Below are 21,678 nucleotides of genomic sequence, written 5' to 3'. Positions count from 1 at the left end.
AAGCATTTACACACACTTAATATCAACCAGCATTAAGTAGGCTATGGCAAGTGTATTGCGATGTGGAGGATCATTTGTGAGGGCTACGATTCGTGCTGCAATCAGAGGTGGTTGCTGGCCACATTGCAATCTACGGAAATTTGTGCCAACTGGTCGTTGCATATGGATCCCCTTTAGGGTGGGAATGATAGTTGCTGCATATTTGTCTTCGCCTTTCTGTTTATCATTTGTGTTGTTTGCAGATTTGCACAAATTCTATAATGACAACATCAGGTATTACCTACCGTACATCTTCGAATAGCATTGTAGAGTTTAGATTCGAGCAAAGTGTTGTAGGTTCTACTGTGGTGCCTAGCGTCACAACGGCAGACCTAATTTAGTAGACAGGTGGTGTTATTTTTGTTGTGTAGGCTACGTATTTATTATGGTCACAACTCTCTAGGATGATATTGGACGCCTATATCGAATGATGATATTCAGTGTAGACTAGTAACATAACCATATGCATCTTGGATTGCACAAACGTGCTTTAGACAGTCTAACAAAGTTGCGCAATTCTTTCAAGCTGAGGGTAGTACGATTAGTTTGTACCATAAAGATTGTTTATTCCCAATCTCTTTTACTGATCAGATTGTGCAAAACTACTGCACTATCTAGTAGGAACGCTTTAGAACAACAAGGGAATCAAGAAAAAAAACAGAAACCTTGGATGACAAGAACGTAATCATGCATGTATGTTGAGGAGGAACTGACGCATTGAAGGTGATAATGGCAGTACAGTTGATAGTTATTCAAGTGATGATAGATAATCATGTGTTGGTTCTACATACATGTATACTGTGTGAAGCATTTCTTGTCTAGTTTTCATTTTAAGCATTGTGTTTAGCCAAGGCGTTTATTCACAGAAATGTTGTACCTACTTTTACTGCTTGAGTAATACTGTGTTTATTGTTGCTTGTTTGCAGCTCTACAGAAAACAGTTCCTTTTCTGTTGTCAGACATTGGAGAAGGTATCGCTGAAGTCACCGTCAAGGAATGGTATGCATTGTATGAACACACAACCAATTTCTGTAGCAAACTACAATTGCTAAATAAGGTGATGGCAGAATTTAGTGTTTATCTAAAGCATGTAAAGAGACAGGTAGGCTAACAAGAACGTAAAGTCATGCAGTAAGAACAAACTTTTTTTGGTACACTACTTCTGTTAGATATAACACAGATCCATTTATGCACATCATGGATGAATCTGCACAATTGATATCAATCTCATTATGCTTTTCATTGATGTATCTCAGCACAGGCAGATTACCTATTAATATTACTAATGCTTACTAAATTTTTTTGTGTCGCTATGCCCCTCCATGATGGACAAGTGGGTCTTTACACCCATCTGGGCATCCACCCACCTACAGGTGAACCGAGCAGGGTACATGTTTCTGTGTAGTCTACACGGCGATCAAGGACTAGCCAATTTGATATAGATTGCAGGCATTACGGTGACCACGAACATCGGAACAGCATGCCTAGTGGATATCAATGACCACCAGGAAAGCACTGAACGTCATCATCATTATTATTAGTTGTTGTTAGTTAATTAATTTATAGTGTTATGCATTCATGAAGTATGTCTCATTCACAGAATTAGCAGCCCCTGACAGAATTCTCATAAAGTTAATTAGTTTAATGTTGTATGCAAATTTCTGCTGTTGCATGAGTTCACATGCATTTTTACTCCGTTCTGAAAATTAGCAGCCACATGGAATTCTCTTTCAGAGTTATATCCCATTTAATTGTATCTCATTCTGAGAAATTAGCAAGAATCGAGTATCCCAGTGTATGCAAATTTATATGTTGTTGCATGACTATCCGGTTCTAATTTATCATTATAAGGTATATCTCTGAAGAATTATCAACCGGACAGAATTCTCATGAAGAATTTTGTTCAGAGTTATACCCGGTCAACGGTATCTCGTTCTGAGCCTATTGATTGTTATATAGCTAGTATCCCGTTGAAGGCTAAGAAAATGTAACGAAGTGCCCCCTTTTCCAAAATCTCATTGATTGGATTATTGATTGGCTGAAGTCGTTTTGAAGTGCTGTTGGACGTCGTGTTACTTCGAAGATGTTACTGCCGTTGCGAGGAACAGGTGTATCGAACTTAGCATCTATTTGATGTGAATCCCGTTTGGAAATATATCCAAGCAGCATGAACTTGGAAGTCACGTGCAGTTACATACTCACCCGGATAATCCGGTCCCTGTATATATACCAAGTCACAACTTGTGCTGACTCTTGCCATTTTGACAGTTCCAAAGACATTGCTGGCGTTGCAACGACTGTGGCCGTTTTTTTCAAGATCCAGATATAAGCAAAAATATCTTGCCTTTCCCGGCATTGCCCGCAATAAACGACACGCACCGTTCGATGTCAGGAATGGGCAGTTTAAATTTGTTGCCGGTCCAATACTCCGTTATGGAGATTTTGCACACGAGCGGAGATGGGTTTGAGGCGGGTTCCATTGGTTGGAAATCGCGTCATTGCGGGAGACGACGCCAGCTTAACTTTCAACATCTATGGATTTGGCATGCACGAGCCAAATTCGGCGGTGATTGGACTCGCCGTCTTGGATATCCTGATTAACACACACACACACACAGACACACACACACACACACACACACACACACACACACACACACACACACACACACACACACACAGCACTATCAACTGATATCTGATTGATTGGAAGGCCCTAACCCAACCGTAGGGTCAAGTACTAATAACGTAGCAAAGTAGTTACTCAATTGAACTCAGCAGCTACTCATCCAGGAATGGCAGATGCCGGAGAATGATTGGCAGTTCTACACGATGGATCCATTGTTGCACAAACTGCAGCTAGACTGATAGCACTGCACAATCAATTGATTGTTGCATGATCAATGAATATGTTAATAGCACAACATAATCAGATCCAATGATTGCCTGTTACAGCAATAGTACATTGATAATATAGGCTTGGGCATATTTAATTAGAAGGGAAAGACTGGAACAGCTGGTTAGGCTGTTTGAATGATGCCACTTTCTCTTCCAGATAGCTTGGAATGCTTTCCAGTCTTTCTTACGTTGAGGGTGGAAAGAATGGATAAAGCTGGATTTACAATATGGAAACGCTTGAGCATCGCGTCGCGTGCGTCCTGTCACGTTGTCTTGCGTGGGAGTGGCACGTATCGCGTCCCACGCGTCATACCATTCACAATACAACTTCAGCGCGCCGTAGACGTCGCTGCCTGAATTATTGAACTGACCACTCGCGCTTTGATTTTCTACTAGCAGAACTCTGCCGCAACCCCCAGCTTGCTCATAATCAATTTCTAGGCGTTCTCCCATGCACGCAGGTCTTTGTATGTCTTGCAGTTGATCATCCACAAGCAAGGACAGCTCCCTACACAATCTATAGACCGCTCAACGTCGAGTACAGCGCCCAAATCAATAATCATTGCCAAAGGAAGCCACACATGCGTTTATAGTTGGCTGTGATTGGTTGAAATCGAGGTGCTACTTCCGATGCGACGTGTACAGCTTCCGGTTCGACGCCCAAATAGAACTTGGTTCTATTTGGACGCGTCGCGTCCGTCGAACGTCGCGTCGCATCGACCATTTACAATTTGAATTTGTACTACGCGACGTGTCGCGACGTGAAGCACGCGACGCGACGCTCAAGCGTTTGCATATTGTAAATCCAGCTTAAATGGGAAAGGAAACCTAGAATCTTTTGTGGAAGGCCAGATAAGTGATGGCATCACAAAGTGATTATTGACTGTTTGCTAAAGCAGTTTTGAGCAGTTTATATAAGTGTGACCCATGAGAAAAGAATGAGAACCAGAATGGTGGCCTGCAGCTGCAGAGTGTGCATGTCTCAATCACTATCATATCAAGATAACGCTCGATTGGCAGAGCGCTTTCTTTTTCGTATTGGTCGTTCTCTTTCCTACTTTCTTCCCGGGAAAGATGTCAATCAAATTTGTCCTTGAAAATTATATTGAACAACCTGATGTTTCATAACTATTGTGATGTTCAAGGATAATGTTAACCTAAGTTTATTGCACATGTTTACAATAACTGTTCAACCTTACATCATTGATATACAGATCAGAATTAGTAGAGCCTTGCTAAGGCTACTATATTATACTTGCTCAGAAACCCATCCTTCGCCCGGGCTGATTAGATTATTGATTGTTCGTTAATTAATATCCCGTTGAAGACAAATGAAAATCTACCCGAGTGTCCTGTTCTGGAAACATGTAGTTTGGATTCAGTGCAAACGCAATCAGAATTCTGAGAGAAACGCAAGCGCTAGAAGAGTTGCTTCGATCGGCAAGAAATCTTTGATTGCTGAAAGCGTTGGGAAGGACGACGACACATACAGTCGATCTACACGTGAGTGGTGTGGGCGTGCGTTCAAATGAACTGGAAGGTGTTAGTTAATATCTCGTGAAAACAAATGAAAATGTAACCGAGTGTCCCGTTCCCAAGAAATTGGCAGCAAGTCTTCCGTTCAGAGTTAGATATCTGGGCAACAGAAACTTGGAAGTCACGTCAGTTCCCCGTATATATGACCAGTCACACCTCATCTTGCTATTTCAACGGTCCCGTTGGATGTCGTCAGTTTGAAAACGTTGCTGCCCTTGTAGGAAACAGGTGTAACGAATGTGGCGACTAGTCGATGCACATACACGGGCAAACTAGGTAGGTGTATTTTTAAAGACCTGGATATAGGCGAAAATATCTTGCTGTTAACATCGTCGTCGGGTAATAAACGACATGCTTCGTGCATACTGTCTAAGGTCAGGAATGGGCAGTTTAAATTTGGTGGAGATCCGATGCGTCGTTTAGAGAAATTCACACGCAAATGGAGGCGAGTTCGATCGGCAAGAAATTGTGTCGTCCCACAAGAACTCCAGAAGACGATGACACCTTCACTGTCAAGCTTGATCGATTCGGCATGCAAAATTTGGTGGCACTGCGATTTTGCATTTTGGAGATACACGAGTACATGGCAAGACACGGACACACACACGCGCGCACACACACACAGACAGCTCTCCCAAAGTGACCAGTCCTGGCTTCTCTAAACTCAGGGCCCAGTGTTTGCTAGATGCAGTGTCAGGAACATAAGCACCAGCAGCTCAAGAATGTCTTGAATCTTTAACATAGTGGGTATGCTTTGCCTTGCCCGGTTCAATTGATAGACACGTGCCACCTTGGTTATCTGGAGCTCCTCTGACCTCCCTGCACAAGAATAATGGTGATGGAGTAAGACCAACTGCTGTTGGAGAGGTCTATCGCCACCTTGTCTACCATGTCTGTTGTGTGTCTGCTAAGCCAAATTACCGGAAATATTTCTACCCTATGGTCAAGTAGGTGTGGGCTTTCCTGGGATTTAGAAGGTGGCTGGCGCTCTCGGGCCACTACTTTTTTCCTTGGTTGTCCTTGAGTTTCTAGACAGCGTTGGTCCTTTCACAGATATTCAGTTCAATCGTGGTATCTAGATGACAGGTCTTTTGTAGGTCTATGGGAAGTGGTTGCATCTATTTTTGACATACTGAAACACGTGGACCAGATTTTGGTCTTCATCTCAATGCCACTAAATGTGAGGTCTCTTGGTCGAGTCGAAATCAGGAGTTCCTGTGGTTTCTTCCAAAGGTGGTGTAGAATATTTGGGTTCACCAGTCTTTGGGTCAAAACGCTTTTATGACAGCTGTTTTCCAAAAGGATAAAAAAGATACAGGAATGCCAAGAACACCTTTGTGATCTAGAGAATCTCCAAATGGAGTTACATCTTCTACGGTCCTGTTTATCTTTATGTAAAATTAACCATCTTCTAAGGACAATGCCACCAGACAAGACTGTTCAATATCTTTCAGAGTTTGATGCTTCTTTGCAAAGCTGTCTAGAGTCTATTTGCGAATTCATCTATTACAGCCAGTTGTTGGAGTCAAGCGACACTTCCGATACGTTTTCGAAGTGACAACGTCCAAAATGCCTGAGAGACGAGACCTTTGATTGCAGTATATATGGGTGAGTAAGACATAACACGTGACTTCCCAGTGCCTGCTGCCTGGATAAGAACAGGATTTTTCAAACGGGACACTTGGTTACAGTTTCATTTGTCTTCAATGGGATATAAACTAACAATCAATAATCCAATCAGCCCGAGCGAAGAACGGGATATTAACTAACAATCAATCAGCCCAGGCAAAGAACGGGATCTGTAACGGCATATGCTGTAAATCCACAAATTTTCATATGCATTTTATTTTCATGTTGTTCATACAACTCCTAAATGTACTAAATTAAAATGCGTACTAATTTTCTTCTTGGATGACAAACTGTTATTACAAATCACCACCAGAGATGTTGATGATGTACCACAATACAAGATCCAACTGAACAATACACTGGTTTTACAACGACAAAAGACCGATCTCTTTGGTAGTGGTAGTAGGTTTTTTATCTTTTGTCGTGAGCTAAGCATGGATACCACTTTTTTGCTTTAACTTAGAACTCATAAATCACTTACGCCGATGCAGGTAGAATGAAACAGTTACTGTACTATCGTGTGCTAAAATTGTCCGTTAAAGGCCATACAAAATATGATGCATACAAAAGCTCTTCTCGTCAAATGAACGAAAATAGTCGCGTATGAAACTTTGTGAATTACAGTATTCTACTTTGAGATCGATCTCAGAATGGGATATCATTGAACGGGATATAACTCTGAACGAAATTCGTCATGAGAATTCTGCCCAGTTGCTAATTCTTCAGAACGGAGTAAATATGCATGTGAACTAGATATAGAGTCCTGTATCTAGTTTCGGATACTGTCTAGATTTGGACACTAGACCTTTATCCAATGCAGCTGTCTATGTATGAAATATAGGACAACGTAGAGACGTTCAGTAACTATCCTTGATCTGTGACAGTCAATGGACTTCGCTCGTTCTAGCAAAAATGAGACTCAACTAAATCTCTACCACGCCCTACCTCTAGACCCGGACAAATACCTCTAGTTTTGGATGGCCTCTCGTGTAGAGCTACCAAAGCACAGACAAACTGAATCTATTTGTTGCAATAGCCAATTTTCTCCTCTTTCAAACAATAGTATTGGGCAGTGTCGTCGTGTTTCGTGTATAGCCGCAATCGTCGTCAGAGTTGAGTGAAGTCACACCCTCTAGTTTCAGATAGCCAGAACATACTGGATAGTCATTTCCTGGGCAAATTTAGACACTCTGTAAAGATTTTTGAGCATAGAATCTCAATGCCTAGTGCTAAAATCAACTTTGAAGACATGCTTCTACCTACTTTGAGCCAAATTAGCATTAGCTCTACAGCATACAGATTGTACGGTGCCGTTTGAACATCTAGGGAACAAAATTTCGCTATGTAGCAGTATCTTGCTGGCTTGCTACTTAATCTAGAGTAAGAAAGGTTCGACTTCCACAGTCAAAAGTAGGGTATTCCCTTCTGCTATTGGATATATAACTTCTTTTTCCTGAGATGGTAGGATTAATTTGTTCCACTTTTCATACAGTATTTCCTAAGGCAAGCATTTCTGACCTCTCTTTCACTTCAATAACAAACGGATAACAAATAGCTAGTCTAGACATACCTAGCCTCAGCTTTCCAGACCAGTGTACCGTGCCAATTTACAAATTGCCTTGGGCTAGCCGCATGTTACCCATTTGTTAGTGAAGCAAAAGAGAGGTCAGAAACACTTGCTTTATAGGTAATGCCGTATGAAAAGTGGAACAAATTAATCCTACCATCTCAGGAGAAAAAGGAAATTAGATATCCAATAGCAGAGAAGAATACCCTACATTTGACCGTGAAAGTCAAACTTCATTACTCTAGATTGTGTTACAAGTCAGTAAAATACTGCTACATAGCGAAATTTTGTTCCTTAGATGTTCAAACGGCACGGTACGATCTGTATGCTGCAGAGAGTAATGATAAATTGGCTCAAACTACGTAGAAGCAGTCTCTTCAAAGTTGATTTTAGTACTAGGCATTGATGAGATTCTATGCTCAGAATCTGTATAGAGTGTCTAAATTTGCTCAGGAAATGGTGATCTAGGGTGTTCCGGGCATCTGAAGCTAGAGAGTGTGACTTCACTCAACTCTGACGACGATCGTGGCTACGCACGAAACACGGCAACACTGCCCACACTATCATTTGAAAGAGGAGACATTAGGCTACTGTAGCAAATAGATTTGGTTTGTGTCTGTGCTTTGGTAGCTCTACACGAGAGGCCATCCAAAACTAGAGGTATTTGTCCAGGTCTAGAGGTAGGGTGTGGTAGAGGTTTAGTTGAGTCTTGGTCTCGCTAGAACAAGCCAAATCTATTGACTATCACAGATCAAGAATAGTTACCTAACGTCTCTACGTTGCCCTATATTTCATACGTAGACAATTGTGTTGGACAAAGATCTAGTGTCTGAATCTAGACGGTATCCAAAACTAAATACGGGACTCTACCTAATGGCAAATTCTTAGAATGGGATACTCATGCAATGAAGCAGCACCGAAGTGCTAAACCCTTGGCTGCTAGCTTTTAGGTTACAGAACGTGCAGCTGCTGCACTATTTAGCCTTGTCTCTAAAATGTTGTAGGCCATCTTTGCCTTATGTGGTGGACTAGTGTGTGATTACACGTCGAGATCACATGACTGCAAACAGTGTACCTGAGCTATACTTTCCCACTGGCCCGACATCATTCAAGCACCCGTTTGGCTGTATTCATTAGCGATCGCTCTGTTTCCTGTAGGGGGAGACACTGCCTACTAGATCCAGTCACGTACGTGTATTTGCAAATCAGCACTCTATCAAACAGGGTTTTTGCTAGGCAACTCCCAACTTGCGTACGAGCTGTTTAATTGCATTCAGAAATTTTTCAGTTGTGATTAGAAGGTAACAGCAGCAGGGACCTTTGGAAATCAACCATAAAATAAAATGCAGTATAATTCCTAAGACTTAATAAGTATCTCATTTATCCAAAGCAATCATTGAATGATCAGCGAAATGCAAGGGTTTCACCTCAAGTAAATGCGGCATCAAATGGAATGGTCTCTATGAAGTATAATAAAATCAGTTTGAGTCAGTTATCTACTTTAAGTCTGGGAAGCCTTGTTTGAAGGTAGGGCTAATTAGGGTGGAGACTGCCATACCCTATGAACTTGGTTGTAAGAGCAACAGTGGTTGTCATGCACCGTCCACTATTTGCATCAGTGCTTGCTCCAAGTTTGTAATTTGGTAGTGCAGCTACTACAGAATATCAGATGGTATTAAAGAACTAACTGTGTAAATAGGTTCACTACAGTAAGTGAGAAAATCTTTCAGAAAACTTCTAATTAAGAGGCGACAAAAATGATAACAATTGCTAACACAACACTGAGTCCTGGTTCCTGTTGGTATTCTTTGTTGCAAGCATTAAATTAAGTGGATCTAAGACGTGCCATTGGCTGGAAGCACATCCTAGTGCAGTAATCAGGATAGATAGCGTTGCTCTGTTTATCTGGCCTTTCCTAATCACGTGCTTTTGAGTAAGATGTGAATAAACTTCTTTGTAGGTGCTTCACTTTCTAGATATGAAAATTTTCCCACGGGCTCTCCATTCGTTGAACGGACTTTAGTACCAACAATGGGCTTGCGTACAAGGAGGTAAAACTTGCGAACACATACGCGTGTGTACACGTACGCATAAAATGTATTTGAAGAAAAACACTGCGTGATGAAGAAATGGACTATGACACACACAACACAATTCAACATATCCATGCAACTACTTTGTCTTGTAACTTTTAGTTGAGTCCGAGAAACAATTAAACACCTGCATTTGTTTAGTTAGAAACAACTTAATTACTAGGACAATTGATGCATCAGCTCTCGTGACAATTTAGCACATACAACCATACAGTATTGCCACCCACATCGGTCTATTGACCCACCCACATCCGTCTAATGATTCATTCCATCGTTCTGTCACTACTGTAACCAGAGGCTCCGCCTCGGGTTAACAACATAAATTTGAATACAAACTTAAATTAATTAACTTCATGAGAATTGTGTCCAGGGCTGCTAATTCTGTGAATGAGATATACTTCATGAATGCATACAACAATAAATTAATTAACTAACAACTAATAATCTAATCTTCCCGTCTGAGAACAGGCTAGTCCACAGTTCTTCAAAATTTGATGTGGGCAATTATTTCTTTATGCTACGCCCACCAAATAGATTTCAATGGTATTAATTAACTCTGAATTTAAACTGTGCAGCATTTTAGGTCCATTTCAAATCTACTAACATGATTTGACTCCATATATGTACCAAAAATAAACAAACACAAGAAGTAAGGCAGTAATTGATCTGAGACAAAAAATCATGAGGGTGGCAACCAGAAACTAACATATTTCTTGGATGCAGGTGAGCAATGTCTTTATGCCTAGTTGTAGTGGACAAAAGTTTAATTCTTGTCAAACCAGATTAATCCTAAATAGCCAATTACTGTTTCCCTAACCAGATAATGTTTAACAATCATCCATGTATTTGGCAACAATTTCAACTTGAAGGTCTAATCAGTTATAGTAAGTTGTATCTGAAGTGTATACGCCATTGACTAGATTTTACTGTAGGCTTGATGCTAAATGTCAGTGCACTGTAAACACATCAGCTAAACCCTTTGAAGAAATGAACCCTGTGAGGATGACGATTACAAGCTGATTCTTCTGAGTTACACACACACACACATGAATAACATCATCATTACATGATGAAATGGTGATGCTTAGATATTATTAGGTGTGTGCATATTGTTATGATTGAACTGTACCTAGATATCCAGTGTTCTTTGTTAAATCTGATTATTAGTATCTACCAATAGCATGCAAGGATTTAAAACATAGACATGATGTATTTTCCATTTTATTTTGCCATAAAGTTGTAGAGGCTTGAATACAAAAGCTGTGAGAACTATGACTGTAAAGGTACGAAAAATACTATTTTTGACTGCTATCTACTCATTAAAACCAAAGCAGTTGTCAGGCAGACAGATACGGTAAAACAAGAGGCTGAATTTTATTTTCTATTCAAGGAATGTGCAGCCTGGAGACAAAGTTGCCGAGTTTGACAGTATCTGTGAAGTACAGAGTGATAAGGCTACTGTTGGAATAACGAGCAGATACAGTGGCATTGTACGAAACCTATATCATGAAGTAGATGGCATTGTGAAAGTTGGTGAGGCCTTGATTGACATTGAGCTTGAAGCAAATGGAGATGCTACAGGTACCGTACAAGCACATATTGGGAATTTTAATTAATATCAATGTGTATACCATGTGCTGTGTTGATTTAAAACATGGGTGTGAAACAATCCTGTAACAGAAAATCTTGTCATTTATTTTTTACAAGCAACAGTAATACAAGGTACAGTAATGCAAGTTACTGTAATGCAGCTTCATCTACCATTCAACAGAGTTACAAAGTAACACAGTAGCTGTGCTATTAGTCAGATAGAGCTTCCTTCAGCTTGTGTAGACCTTTCCACCTCAAGTCTTAATTCCAGTGAAACATGACCCTTATTCCATTATTTGATATCTGAGCCTCAAGCACACTCAAACCATCAGAGTTATAGTCATTATGTCTATTGCTACTTTCTGGAGTTGTGGTCAAATAGTTGCGTAAACAACATATGACAGACAGTCATTGTCTAGTGCCCGGGAATGATCTTCAAGTGCTATTGGACTACAGGAGATAAATCTTCATTAAAGACCACATGCAAGAGTTAAGGTAACCAACCAGTTTAAAGATTCGTTTGTTGAAAGGAGCTAGATATGCAGAAGCTAATGTTGAGCCTGAAAGAGCAGCAACTCTCATGGCTACAAAAGAATTTGTTGGACCAAAGAAAAAAAATGATGCTTAGTTCTTTGTGTGTGGTTGTTGCCATGATGGAGGCCAAGCCAAACCGAAGTAACGGAAAGTTCATAGGTAAAGGGCATTGCATTTAGTAAGCAGGAAAAAGGAAGCCAATAGTACACAGGGTAGTTTAGGCCACATAAAGTTAATTTCTCATTCTCCTGACTAATTAAATTCTAATTAAATTCTCTCTTAAATTCTGATTAAATTTCTAATTAAATTCTCATTCTCCTGACGTCCTGTTCTCGGTGTGGAAGGTGGTAAATTTATATTTATTATGTAGTTTTATCAAGTGAGCAGTGTATCATTGCAGTCACAAACTCATCAGGCATTGCAGCAAAGTTATCTATACCTGTCCAGAGGCGTATCCTCTGTATAAGTCAGCGAGGCTAGCTCAGCTAATCGTAACCCTAACTGCAACTGTAACCCTAGCTAGCCCTAATGCACCCAAACCAGTTCATAAGAATTCGACAATCCGGATGTATTTGAGCGATGACAAACTCCGTCTCTGCTGAACCACATTGCTACTATAATTCCAGACCTTCCGAACACAAGGAGATGAAACCGAGTAGTAATTGTGTTGATGCGGGTGGGGATGAGAATATAATAATTAAGTTTATGTGGCCTTATGGAGACATTATGTTTATATCATGGGACCAAATTTGAAACCTTGAATCTGCATTAGTGTACTTTGAGGATCAGAGCTTCTGAGAATTCTTGCTACCAAGAGCGTGTGAGGAACATGACATACAGTACAATATTTTCCCTAGTCTGGAGGGAATCGATGATGCTGAGCTGAAACTATCCTCCGATATAGTCTACGGGCCAAACACAGATAGTGCTTAAAATGTGACTTTCATTGCCCCTATTTTGCAAGGAAGGTTTTTGCAGATAAATGCTAAACAACCAAATTCCACTTGTTGCCACATTCGAAAGTTGTCCGTTATAGAGAACAATGAAAGTGTGAGCTCACCTCGAGTGTCCCCGTGGGTGTTATCATCTGGGTCTCATATTCATCTCCTGTTCTTTTACCCACCACCTAGATGTTTCCAGTCAGTACAAACCATTCCTATTTGCATAAATGTATGCGAATTGCATGTCAGATACAAACGAGAATAATGTGTACTGGTCTTAGCGTCGAGTTGTTGCTGCACCTGATTGTCTAGCAATCCTTTCAACCTGTAGGAATAGCCAAAAGGAAAGGATCAGATGCAGTTAGCAAGTGGCAGAAAGATGAGGGTGATGTTCAGTGCATTTTAGATACTATTGATAACTAGGGCATAGCTTGGCATCTAGTTGAAGGGCCATATGCCCTAAAAAATCTGAGGTAATTTGAGACCTATTGGCCAGAAACAGTATAAACCTCTTGTTGCATGGGTATTAATTGTGACTATTTAGTAGATTTTGCCACAGCTGTGAATGTTTTTATCGAACATCTTCATGTTATAACAGTTGAAAAGATGACGGATATCATGAACAATAGCAAACTAGATCTGTGTACAATGCAAATCTAGACACACACACACACACACACACACACACACACACACACACACACACACACACACACACACACACACACACACACACACACACACACACACACACACACACCTAAATCCTAAATCTCAGGAGCTGCCTCTCAGAGGTCACGCCCCCAGCTGTTAAGCTGGGCCCTGTGCACTACTCAGGGAACTCTGTGCCTTCGCTAGCAAACTCCTGGAGCCGGGCCAGACACTCGCAGGAGCACCAACTCGTGAAGCCAACTGTGGTGTGAGCACCCGAAGTCTCACCAGGACCCCAGTAGCTGATGTCATATCACAGCCGATGGCCACTTAGGACCCCAGTCAATGACCGGGTACTCATTTATACTCCTGAGTCGAGAGAAGCAAATGTGTGTTAGTTTATTGCTTAAGGAAATTATGCCATAGCTTGCTATCACTGTGACTTGAACTTGTGAGCCTTCAAGGTCCCGGATGTAATTACTCTATAAGATGAATCTCTAACCAACTGAGCTATCGCACCACACATACACACGCATGCACGCGCATGTACGCGCACACACACACACACACACACACACACACACACACACACACACACACACACACACACACACACACACACACACACACACACCATCCATCCATCCATCCATCCATCCATTCATCCATCATGGGCAAAGTCATGAACAGCACGTTTCTCAACACCGCAAGTGACGGCATCAGAGGTCGGCTTCATGCCGCATTATGATGCCTACTATCATACAGAGAAGATGTGACCGATGACAACTTTTCTCTTCCAGCGTTACAAGATCGCCCTCATCATCTACAGAAACGGTTAGGTTCTCCAATTGGTAATGTAAAACTACAATTGTGTCTAGACTCGTGTCACACCAACAAAGATCAATCAAGGCTCAGATCACTTCAGGGAAAGGGATCCGGTGACTGGGTAGAAGCTTCGCCTAGCATGGGAGGGCTCGCACTATACCTGCACAATTATCGATTGGCGGCCTTTCTAAGATTGGACATTGCTTTACCATATCATCACTGGTGGTCGAAATGTGAATGTGGCTCCTCTCTTGACCCAGAAGGTTATCACATGCTCACTTGCAAATCTGGTGGAGGTCCTCATTGGCAACATAACTCAACAGTGAGATGTTGGAGCGACTGCTTGAAGGCATTATCAATACACAATAAAGTGGAGCCACAAAAACGCTATTGCTTTAATGATGATAGACCCGACATAACGGTTTTTGATTCCACCTCAGGCACTTCAGTAGACCTTGATGTTGGTTATGCACATCCTTCGCACAGCTGCTGTGGAACAAGGCCATGCTGCTAGAAAGTACACGAAGAAAAAGATGACCAAATATTCCAGCGAAGTTCTTCTTGATGGTAGCGTCCCCACGTTTCGACCTCTTATATTTGAGCACTTTGGTCTCTGGGGTGACGGTGCATTGAACTATCTCACTGAGCTATCTAAGAAGTCTAAATCTTGAAGGCCATCCTAATGCAAGAGAGTTCAAGTCATACTGGAGACAGAAAGAGACTAGGAGTTACCGTTCAAAGATGCAACTCAGAAGTCATCCTTCGCAAGCTGAAGTGCCTTTCTGGAAAAGACAACATCAATCCTTGGAAGTGTTTTTCAGCCAGCACCTTTGTTTCTGTTCGTTAGTGTGTTCGTCATCTAGTTTACTTCCATGTAGTTTGTTCTTTCTTTAATAACAACCTAGATGTTAGTATCTTGAAATTGCTCCTCATTACTAACACTGTTACTCATTTGTCTGTTAGTCTAAATTTTACCGGAAGTATGTATATTCATCCATTAAAATAAATCTTCCATCCATCCATCCATCCATTTGACTGTCAATATTCAGCAATGCAACTCTCGAGTTTTGACAGAAAATTGACAGACTTACCAGCACTGAATCTCATAGTTGCACTTGTGACTGGGATGCCCAGTCCACACGAGCAGTGTAACTTTTGCATTAGATTGTCTGCTAATTTGCACGTACGATTTAGATTCCAATCGGACAAAACTATGAGACTTCTGTATTAGCTGCGTATAGTTATATGTTAAAATATATCCAACCATCCATCCATCCATCCATCCATGTTCTGCCTTCACTAAAGTAGTTGGTGCAGACCAAATTGTTAGGTCACTTCCGTAATTGGTAGACTTTATTGCCCCCAATGTAATCTCTTGATTGTGTTTGGATTTTGATAGCAGAACTTCATATGATTGCTATAACCTTGCTGTTTAAAGTTTTGGTGGCAGTGATAACAAGAGAGGATCTTTTGGGCTGCTGCTCCGTGTTTCTGTCATTGGTGATTGACAAGACCTGCCTTGTTTTGAGTTGTAAAGGTGCAACCAGGTTGAGAACACTGTAGGTCGGTCTGATCTGATACTTGCTTCCTCTTGTCTTGTTTCATCTTTCCCATTTCCTCAGCTTCCTCATTCAACTGTGTAACTACAGTGTGCACTGTGGATCTCCACTTAGGACGATCTGGGCAATGTATATCCGTTCTTTGTTGAGCTTACATTTCTTCAAATCTGTCATCACAATATCTCAGTTTCTGTCCGCCTACAGAACGCTTATCCCCTTCAAACTTGCAAACCAGCAGTTGCCTTGGAATACGGTGAGGCTCCATCCTGGCTACGTGGCCTAGCCACCTTAGCCTTCTCCTCCTGATCATTGTTTCCACAGTCTCAATACTTGCCTTAGCCCAAATATCAGTATTCCTCTGCTTCTCTCTTACTGATACACCCAAGATGATTCATAAGCAACGCATGCAGAAACCCTGCAGTCTCTTGATGTGCTGAGACAAAGGTGTCCAAGCCTCACTGCCATAAAGACACACGTGCACACACACACACACACACACACACACACACACACACACACACACACACACACACACACTGTTTACGTTCACTTACATCGTAAATCTGCTATAACTCACCTACTCTAGGTCACAGAAAAGCGATCTTTAATACCATTCGAAACACTGAGGGAGTTTGGATTTCCGTTTGTATGGGTTTTAGACTGCATATGAAAGAAGGCTAAGTGGCTATGAGCACACATTATCATGCTTATCATAATTCTGTTAGGCAATTATCTAATAAATTATGTGACTGCATGTACATATCCTGTACAGTGTCATAGTGACCAGTTTATGTAAGGCACAGTGATCTAGGGAGTAATCGCATGTTAGTGGAAAAGCGAAATCATACAAAAGATATGTAGAGTATGCTATTTCTCCAAAACCAGAGGTCAAACTCACCTACTGAGAGTGCTTGCTCTTTCTGATTCTGTTCTTAGCTAATGAAGGTAAGTACCACACCTGTTGCAACGGCAATCTCACTAGCCACTTTCCTGTTAAAGTGAACACAACAGAGAGAGTTAGGGAGGGATGAAAGCAATAAATGCCACAGCATTTAAACGAGGAAATACGGTATCCTTTCTTGTTTGTGTGTCGTTTGTTTGGTCTGGACAAATGAGGCTTTAATCTATTCACCAATTTATTGTCTATATGTCAGTAACACTCACTAATGTGCAAGTTGAAGAACAGTTTTAACGCCTCGGATAACTTTAATAGCTGTAAAACAACATAGAAAGACTAAAATTCCTGTCTTTGCGTGCACCAAAGTGTAAGACCAAGGTTTCTAAGAATCCTTTATTGTTCGTGAACACACTTTTTTAGTCTGGCAACAATTTGAATTGACTTCTTAGTACATTGCCTACTGTATTCTGTCAAAACCTTTCCTTGCGAGAGTGGCAATGAAAGTTCTTGTTTCACCCACTTGATTGTTTCCTGGGCTGTCTCATTGACTTGTGGGGATCCACACATGCATGCTACCATCTCTAGCATCTGGACCAAATTTTTGTGAGAGCCAATGACCATTACAGAAAGCCAAAACAGTAGAGGTTGATCTTGGCGTAATCAATTTTATAGCATTAGTGCTGCTACCATGAAACATTTGCAATGAAGTGCTTGTACACTCACACGCATGGTCATTCTTGCACTCACTGCATTATAATGATTGCATTTATACCTACATGGTGCACCTGTTCTCATATTAGTAGGAAGTACATTCATGGAGTTTATGCAGATAAAACTAAAACTAAAATTGTCTTGAAAAACTAAAATCAAAACTAAAGTAAAACGTAATACCAAAACGGGCCGGGACACCATTTAGGTAGTTTTAGAATGATTCTCACTGCTAATTTCACTGTTATTTCTGTCACTGGTAATGCATGTACTGCATTAATACATTGATGTGCATCAGTCACATCTAGTTTCAGTGTCAGCAAAAAACTAAAGAGCAAACATGTATTTGGCTGACTAACCAGTGATATTTTTGGGGTTGGAAGCCAATATTTTGAAGTGGCTTTATTTTATTGGTTCCACTATCTGTAATAGACGATCAAGTTGTTGAAGATTTCACAATTCCTCTGGTTGAACATTCACATTCAGTACCAGTCAGTTATGTATCAGCCGAGGTAAATAAATGTCTGTTGCTCGTACAGATCTCTTCTTGTCTCATGTATCGTATCCACTTCTGGCATACCCAGGCATCACCACCAGTGAAAGATGAAGCAGCAGCAAGTCAGAAGGCACTGGCAACTCCTGCTGTGCGGAATCTTGCTAGAGAACTTAAAGTAGTGACACAATTATATAATACAATACAGGATATCAACTATCAACTGGCCTTTCTGTGTTATAGGTCAACTTGGCAGATGTGCTTGGTACTGGGAAGAATGGTCGTGTTCTGAAGGAAGATGTGCATAAGTTTGTGGAAGTAAGAATGTCTCCCTTGCCATCAGCTCCAACTCCAGTTTCACATGACAGTATTCCGAGTCGGCAAGATGAAAGAAAGCCAGTACAAGGCTTTATGAAGACAATGCTGAAAACGATGACTGCATCCAATCTAATTCCACACCTTGGATTTCACGATGAGATTAGAATGAATGAACTGGTGAAATTTCGTGAAAGAATAAAAGAAACATTAAGCCAAAGAGGAGTCCACTTCACATACATGCCATTCTTTATAAAGGTAAGAACACCATTGCTAGTAACGTAACCGAGTACATTTTATTTCAATGAAAATGAGAGAATGACGTGGTGATCAGCAACAAATTATCATTTATATTTTTAGAAATTGACAATTGTGACTAAGTTGTTTGTAGTTTGCACATGCTTAATATCTACTCTCAATAGTCATTGGTAGGATTTGCTGTTGTTGAGAAGTGCTCTTGAAGCCTGTTTGGTGGGGTTGGAGCAACATCAAATTATTTGGGGTGGTATGGGTGGGTGGAGTAAAGGAAGTGGCACAACAGCATATGTATTTGTCTAACATCAAGTGCATCTTACTTATTGTGAGTGCTGTTTCTGATTTTAAACATCAATCTGAGACAACATAATTAGGAGATCACACCAGGACGTATGATCTCTTCATGGTCTGCAATCTGTCTACTTGTCATGACAAGACAGTCATCAACACAATGAACAACTCCAGGCAACTAAGTTTGTCACTTAAAGCCTAATTCGACCAACTACTGCTCCTTGACAGTCATTGGTCAATATTACTGTGTATAATGACCAACAGATCACTTAGATGTGACTACTTTCATGACACACATCTCCAAGCCTGCAATTAATTAGCTGGTTTGTGAAAGCCATTCTGTAGCTAGTGAGAATGCTACCAAGGCAGCACCCAATACTAACTGGACATGTGAAACAGTTGACTGACGTCAATTTGTGCATATCCAAAACAGTCCATGCACCATTACCTTGCACCTACTGTATATTTGGTTACCTTTTTCTAGTCTAGTCCACTCATTCAGTGATAATTATAAGCATAGTTTTACCATTTCACCACCTTCCATGAGTTGCAGGTGATCTGTTAGAAGCGGGAAGGTGACATTCTATGGACATCCAATATATTCTACTCAAACATTGTAAATTTAAACATGGCTACTGAAAGAAAACACGCTTAGTGTTGCTACACCAGACTGCAACATTGTGCAGCATGGTGCTTCAAGCCAATACCAAGTCGAAAAATATCCTCAAACCTCATCAGTATTTTTATCTACAGTGAAGTATGACCATTTACATTTCAATACAAGTGTCATTTTATTTACTTTGTACAGAAATTTGAGACTTTAGTGATGCCAGGTAGGATATGTAAAGGAACAACATAATGACACACGTCTTGTACTATTAATAACTACCTATATCGGAGGTGGGGCCCATGTGGGTGGGGAAAGCTGTACTAATGTGGTCAAGAATCAAATAACTCCAAGCTGAAAACCACTGAGTTGTGGGTTCTACTGGCTGCCCACCATAGCTCAGACACTATCACATATCCAGTAAATGATTGGGTAATTGGAGAACTTCCTCCTGAATGTGACAGTGTCAGCCACCATCAGATATTTTCTAACATAGACTGAAAGATTGACTGATAGGGTGATATCTCCACCTCAGATCACTGCCAAGACATTTTTCTGACAAATAGCTTCCTTCGCACTACAATTAGGCACGCGCGGCTATGGGAAATATCAGAGCAAAACTAGTGTCTGTGCGTAGCTACTACGTCAACATGCCCTTCACAAACATAATTCTTGATCCCTTTTACTTGCAGGCTGCGTCTCAAGCACTGTTGAAGTTTCCTATATTCAACAGCTCGTTCAACGACGACTTGACTGAGATTACATACAAAGTTGGTAGGTGTTTGTGCTTCTGTCTGTCGCCAACTGACCTCCCACTTCCAAACAGGCAAACCATAACATTTCGGTAGCCATGGACACTCCGGATGGACTTGTGGTACCGAACGTCAAGTCGGTGCAGGTACGTCGATCAATCTCTGATGTGCCCAAGGCGCTTGTCTAACTGGTTCCTTTGCCAGACCAAGTCAATATTGGAGATAGCAGAGGAGCTAAACAGATTGCAAGAGCTCGGAGCCAAAAACCATCTCGGGCCAAACGAGCTTGGTGGCGGGACTTTCACAATTTCAAACATCGGAAATGTAACACACTTTTTATAAATGGAATGGTGGTGGTAACAACCTTGTTTGTTTTCCATATTATAGATAGGTGGCACGTACGTAATGCCGCTAATCGTCCCGCCACAAGTCTGCATAGGAGCCACCGGACGCATTCAGGTACACAACAGCATGTAGTTTTGCATTCCGTCAGCTTCCTTGTCCTAACTTGGCTTCTGGCTGCAGACCTTACCCCGATTTGGCGCCTGCGAAAGTGTCGTAGCGACTCACGTGATGAAAGTCAGTTGGTCGGCGGACCACCGCATCATTGACGGAGCCACGATGGCTCGTTTCTCTAACGTGTGGAAGGCTTACCTTGAAGATCCTAGTAGATTGCTGCTTGACTTGAGGTAACGAGAGTTTCTGTCATTGTGTCTAGTCAAAATTCTAAAAATGTAATAAACAACACGAGCCCTCAATGATTCTCGCGGGCAACTTGCGACACGCGACAGTGCTGCACAACTTACCGGAAGTCTGGCGTTATCGATATTAATCTTATCCGTAGCCAAACGTATGTTCTATTAATTGGACGAGCAAGATTTCGATAATGTTCTGTGCTCGTTTTGCGCTGTAAGACGCCTTCTCGATGCCGGGACGTGTTCAAATTGGTCGTAGTCGAGCCTTGTTTGCTAAACGAGAGGTATGTCGCCATTCTAGCTGTTGGAAAGTCTCCGTCTAGGCTGCATGTCTCGAATGGGCGGGGCGGGCGCCGATGAGACAGCCTCATTATCACCTGGTGTTGATGTAATGTGTACTGATTGTGGTAGATTGTGAGTGATAATGGCGATGATAGTACGATGAGATTGCCGTTCCTTCCCGAACGCACGAAAGTCTTTCTTGATGTCTGCAAGAGTATGTCTAGCTTCATTTACTTCATCCATAGTCCGTAACTCTATGTTTATTAGTCAAGAGGGGCGACACGGCGCCAAGAAGACAGGCGCCGGGAGTAGCCGGTAATGCGATGGCACGCGCCTTGCGAAAGCCTATTGGCCAGTCGCTAATTCGATGTCTGCCGCGCCGCTCCACTTGCTAAAACATAGCGACAGGATGTCCGGCATTCCAAGGACTCAGCTGTGCAGTGAAAGGGTGGACGAACCCAATTCAATTATAATCGTGATGAGACCGATAGGCTACGGACTTCCCCCGACTCGCTGCACG

The 21,678-nt window shown here is 41.5% G+C and overlaps 1 protein-coding gene across 1 annotated transcript; it reads left to right on the top strand.

The window, feature by feature from the left end:
- Nucleotides 1–36: 36 nt before the first annotated feature.
- On the top strand, nt 37–20,933 carry LOC134186003 (lipoamide acyltransferase component of branched-chain alpha-keto acid dehydrogenase complex, mitochondrial-like). The gene is made up of 13 exons (XM_062653906.1): nt 37–178; nt 243–273; nt 966–1,141; nt 9,060–9,136; nt 11,153–11,343; nt 17,901–17,980; nt 18,053–18,139; nt 18,205–18,534; nt 20,122–20,199; nt 20,256–20,327; nt 20,386–20,505; nt 20,569–20,640; nt 20,707–20,933. Exons 1-13 carry the CDS (start codon nt 44–46, stop codon nt 20,872–20,874), a joined length of 1,617 nt encoding a protein of 538 aa, XP_062509890.1. The 5' UTR covers nt 37–43; the 3' UTR covers nt 20,875–20,933.
- Nucleotides 20,934–21,678: the final 745 nt, after the last annotated feature.

Source organism: Corticium candelabrum, chromosome 10 (genome assembly GCF_963422355.1).
Source record: "Corticium candelabrum chromosome 10, ooCorCand1.1, whole genome shotgun sequence".
In the NCBI taxonomy this organism is placed as follows: Eukaryota; Metazoa; Porifera; class Homoscleromorpha; order Homosclerophorida; family Plakinidae; genus Corticium; species Corticium candelabrum.
Note: the sequence above shows the minus strand (reverse complement) of the source record. Positions and strands in the feature narration are given on the sequence as shown.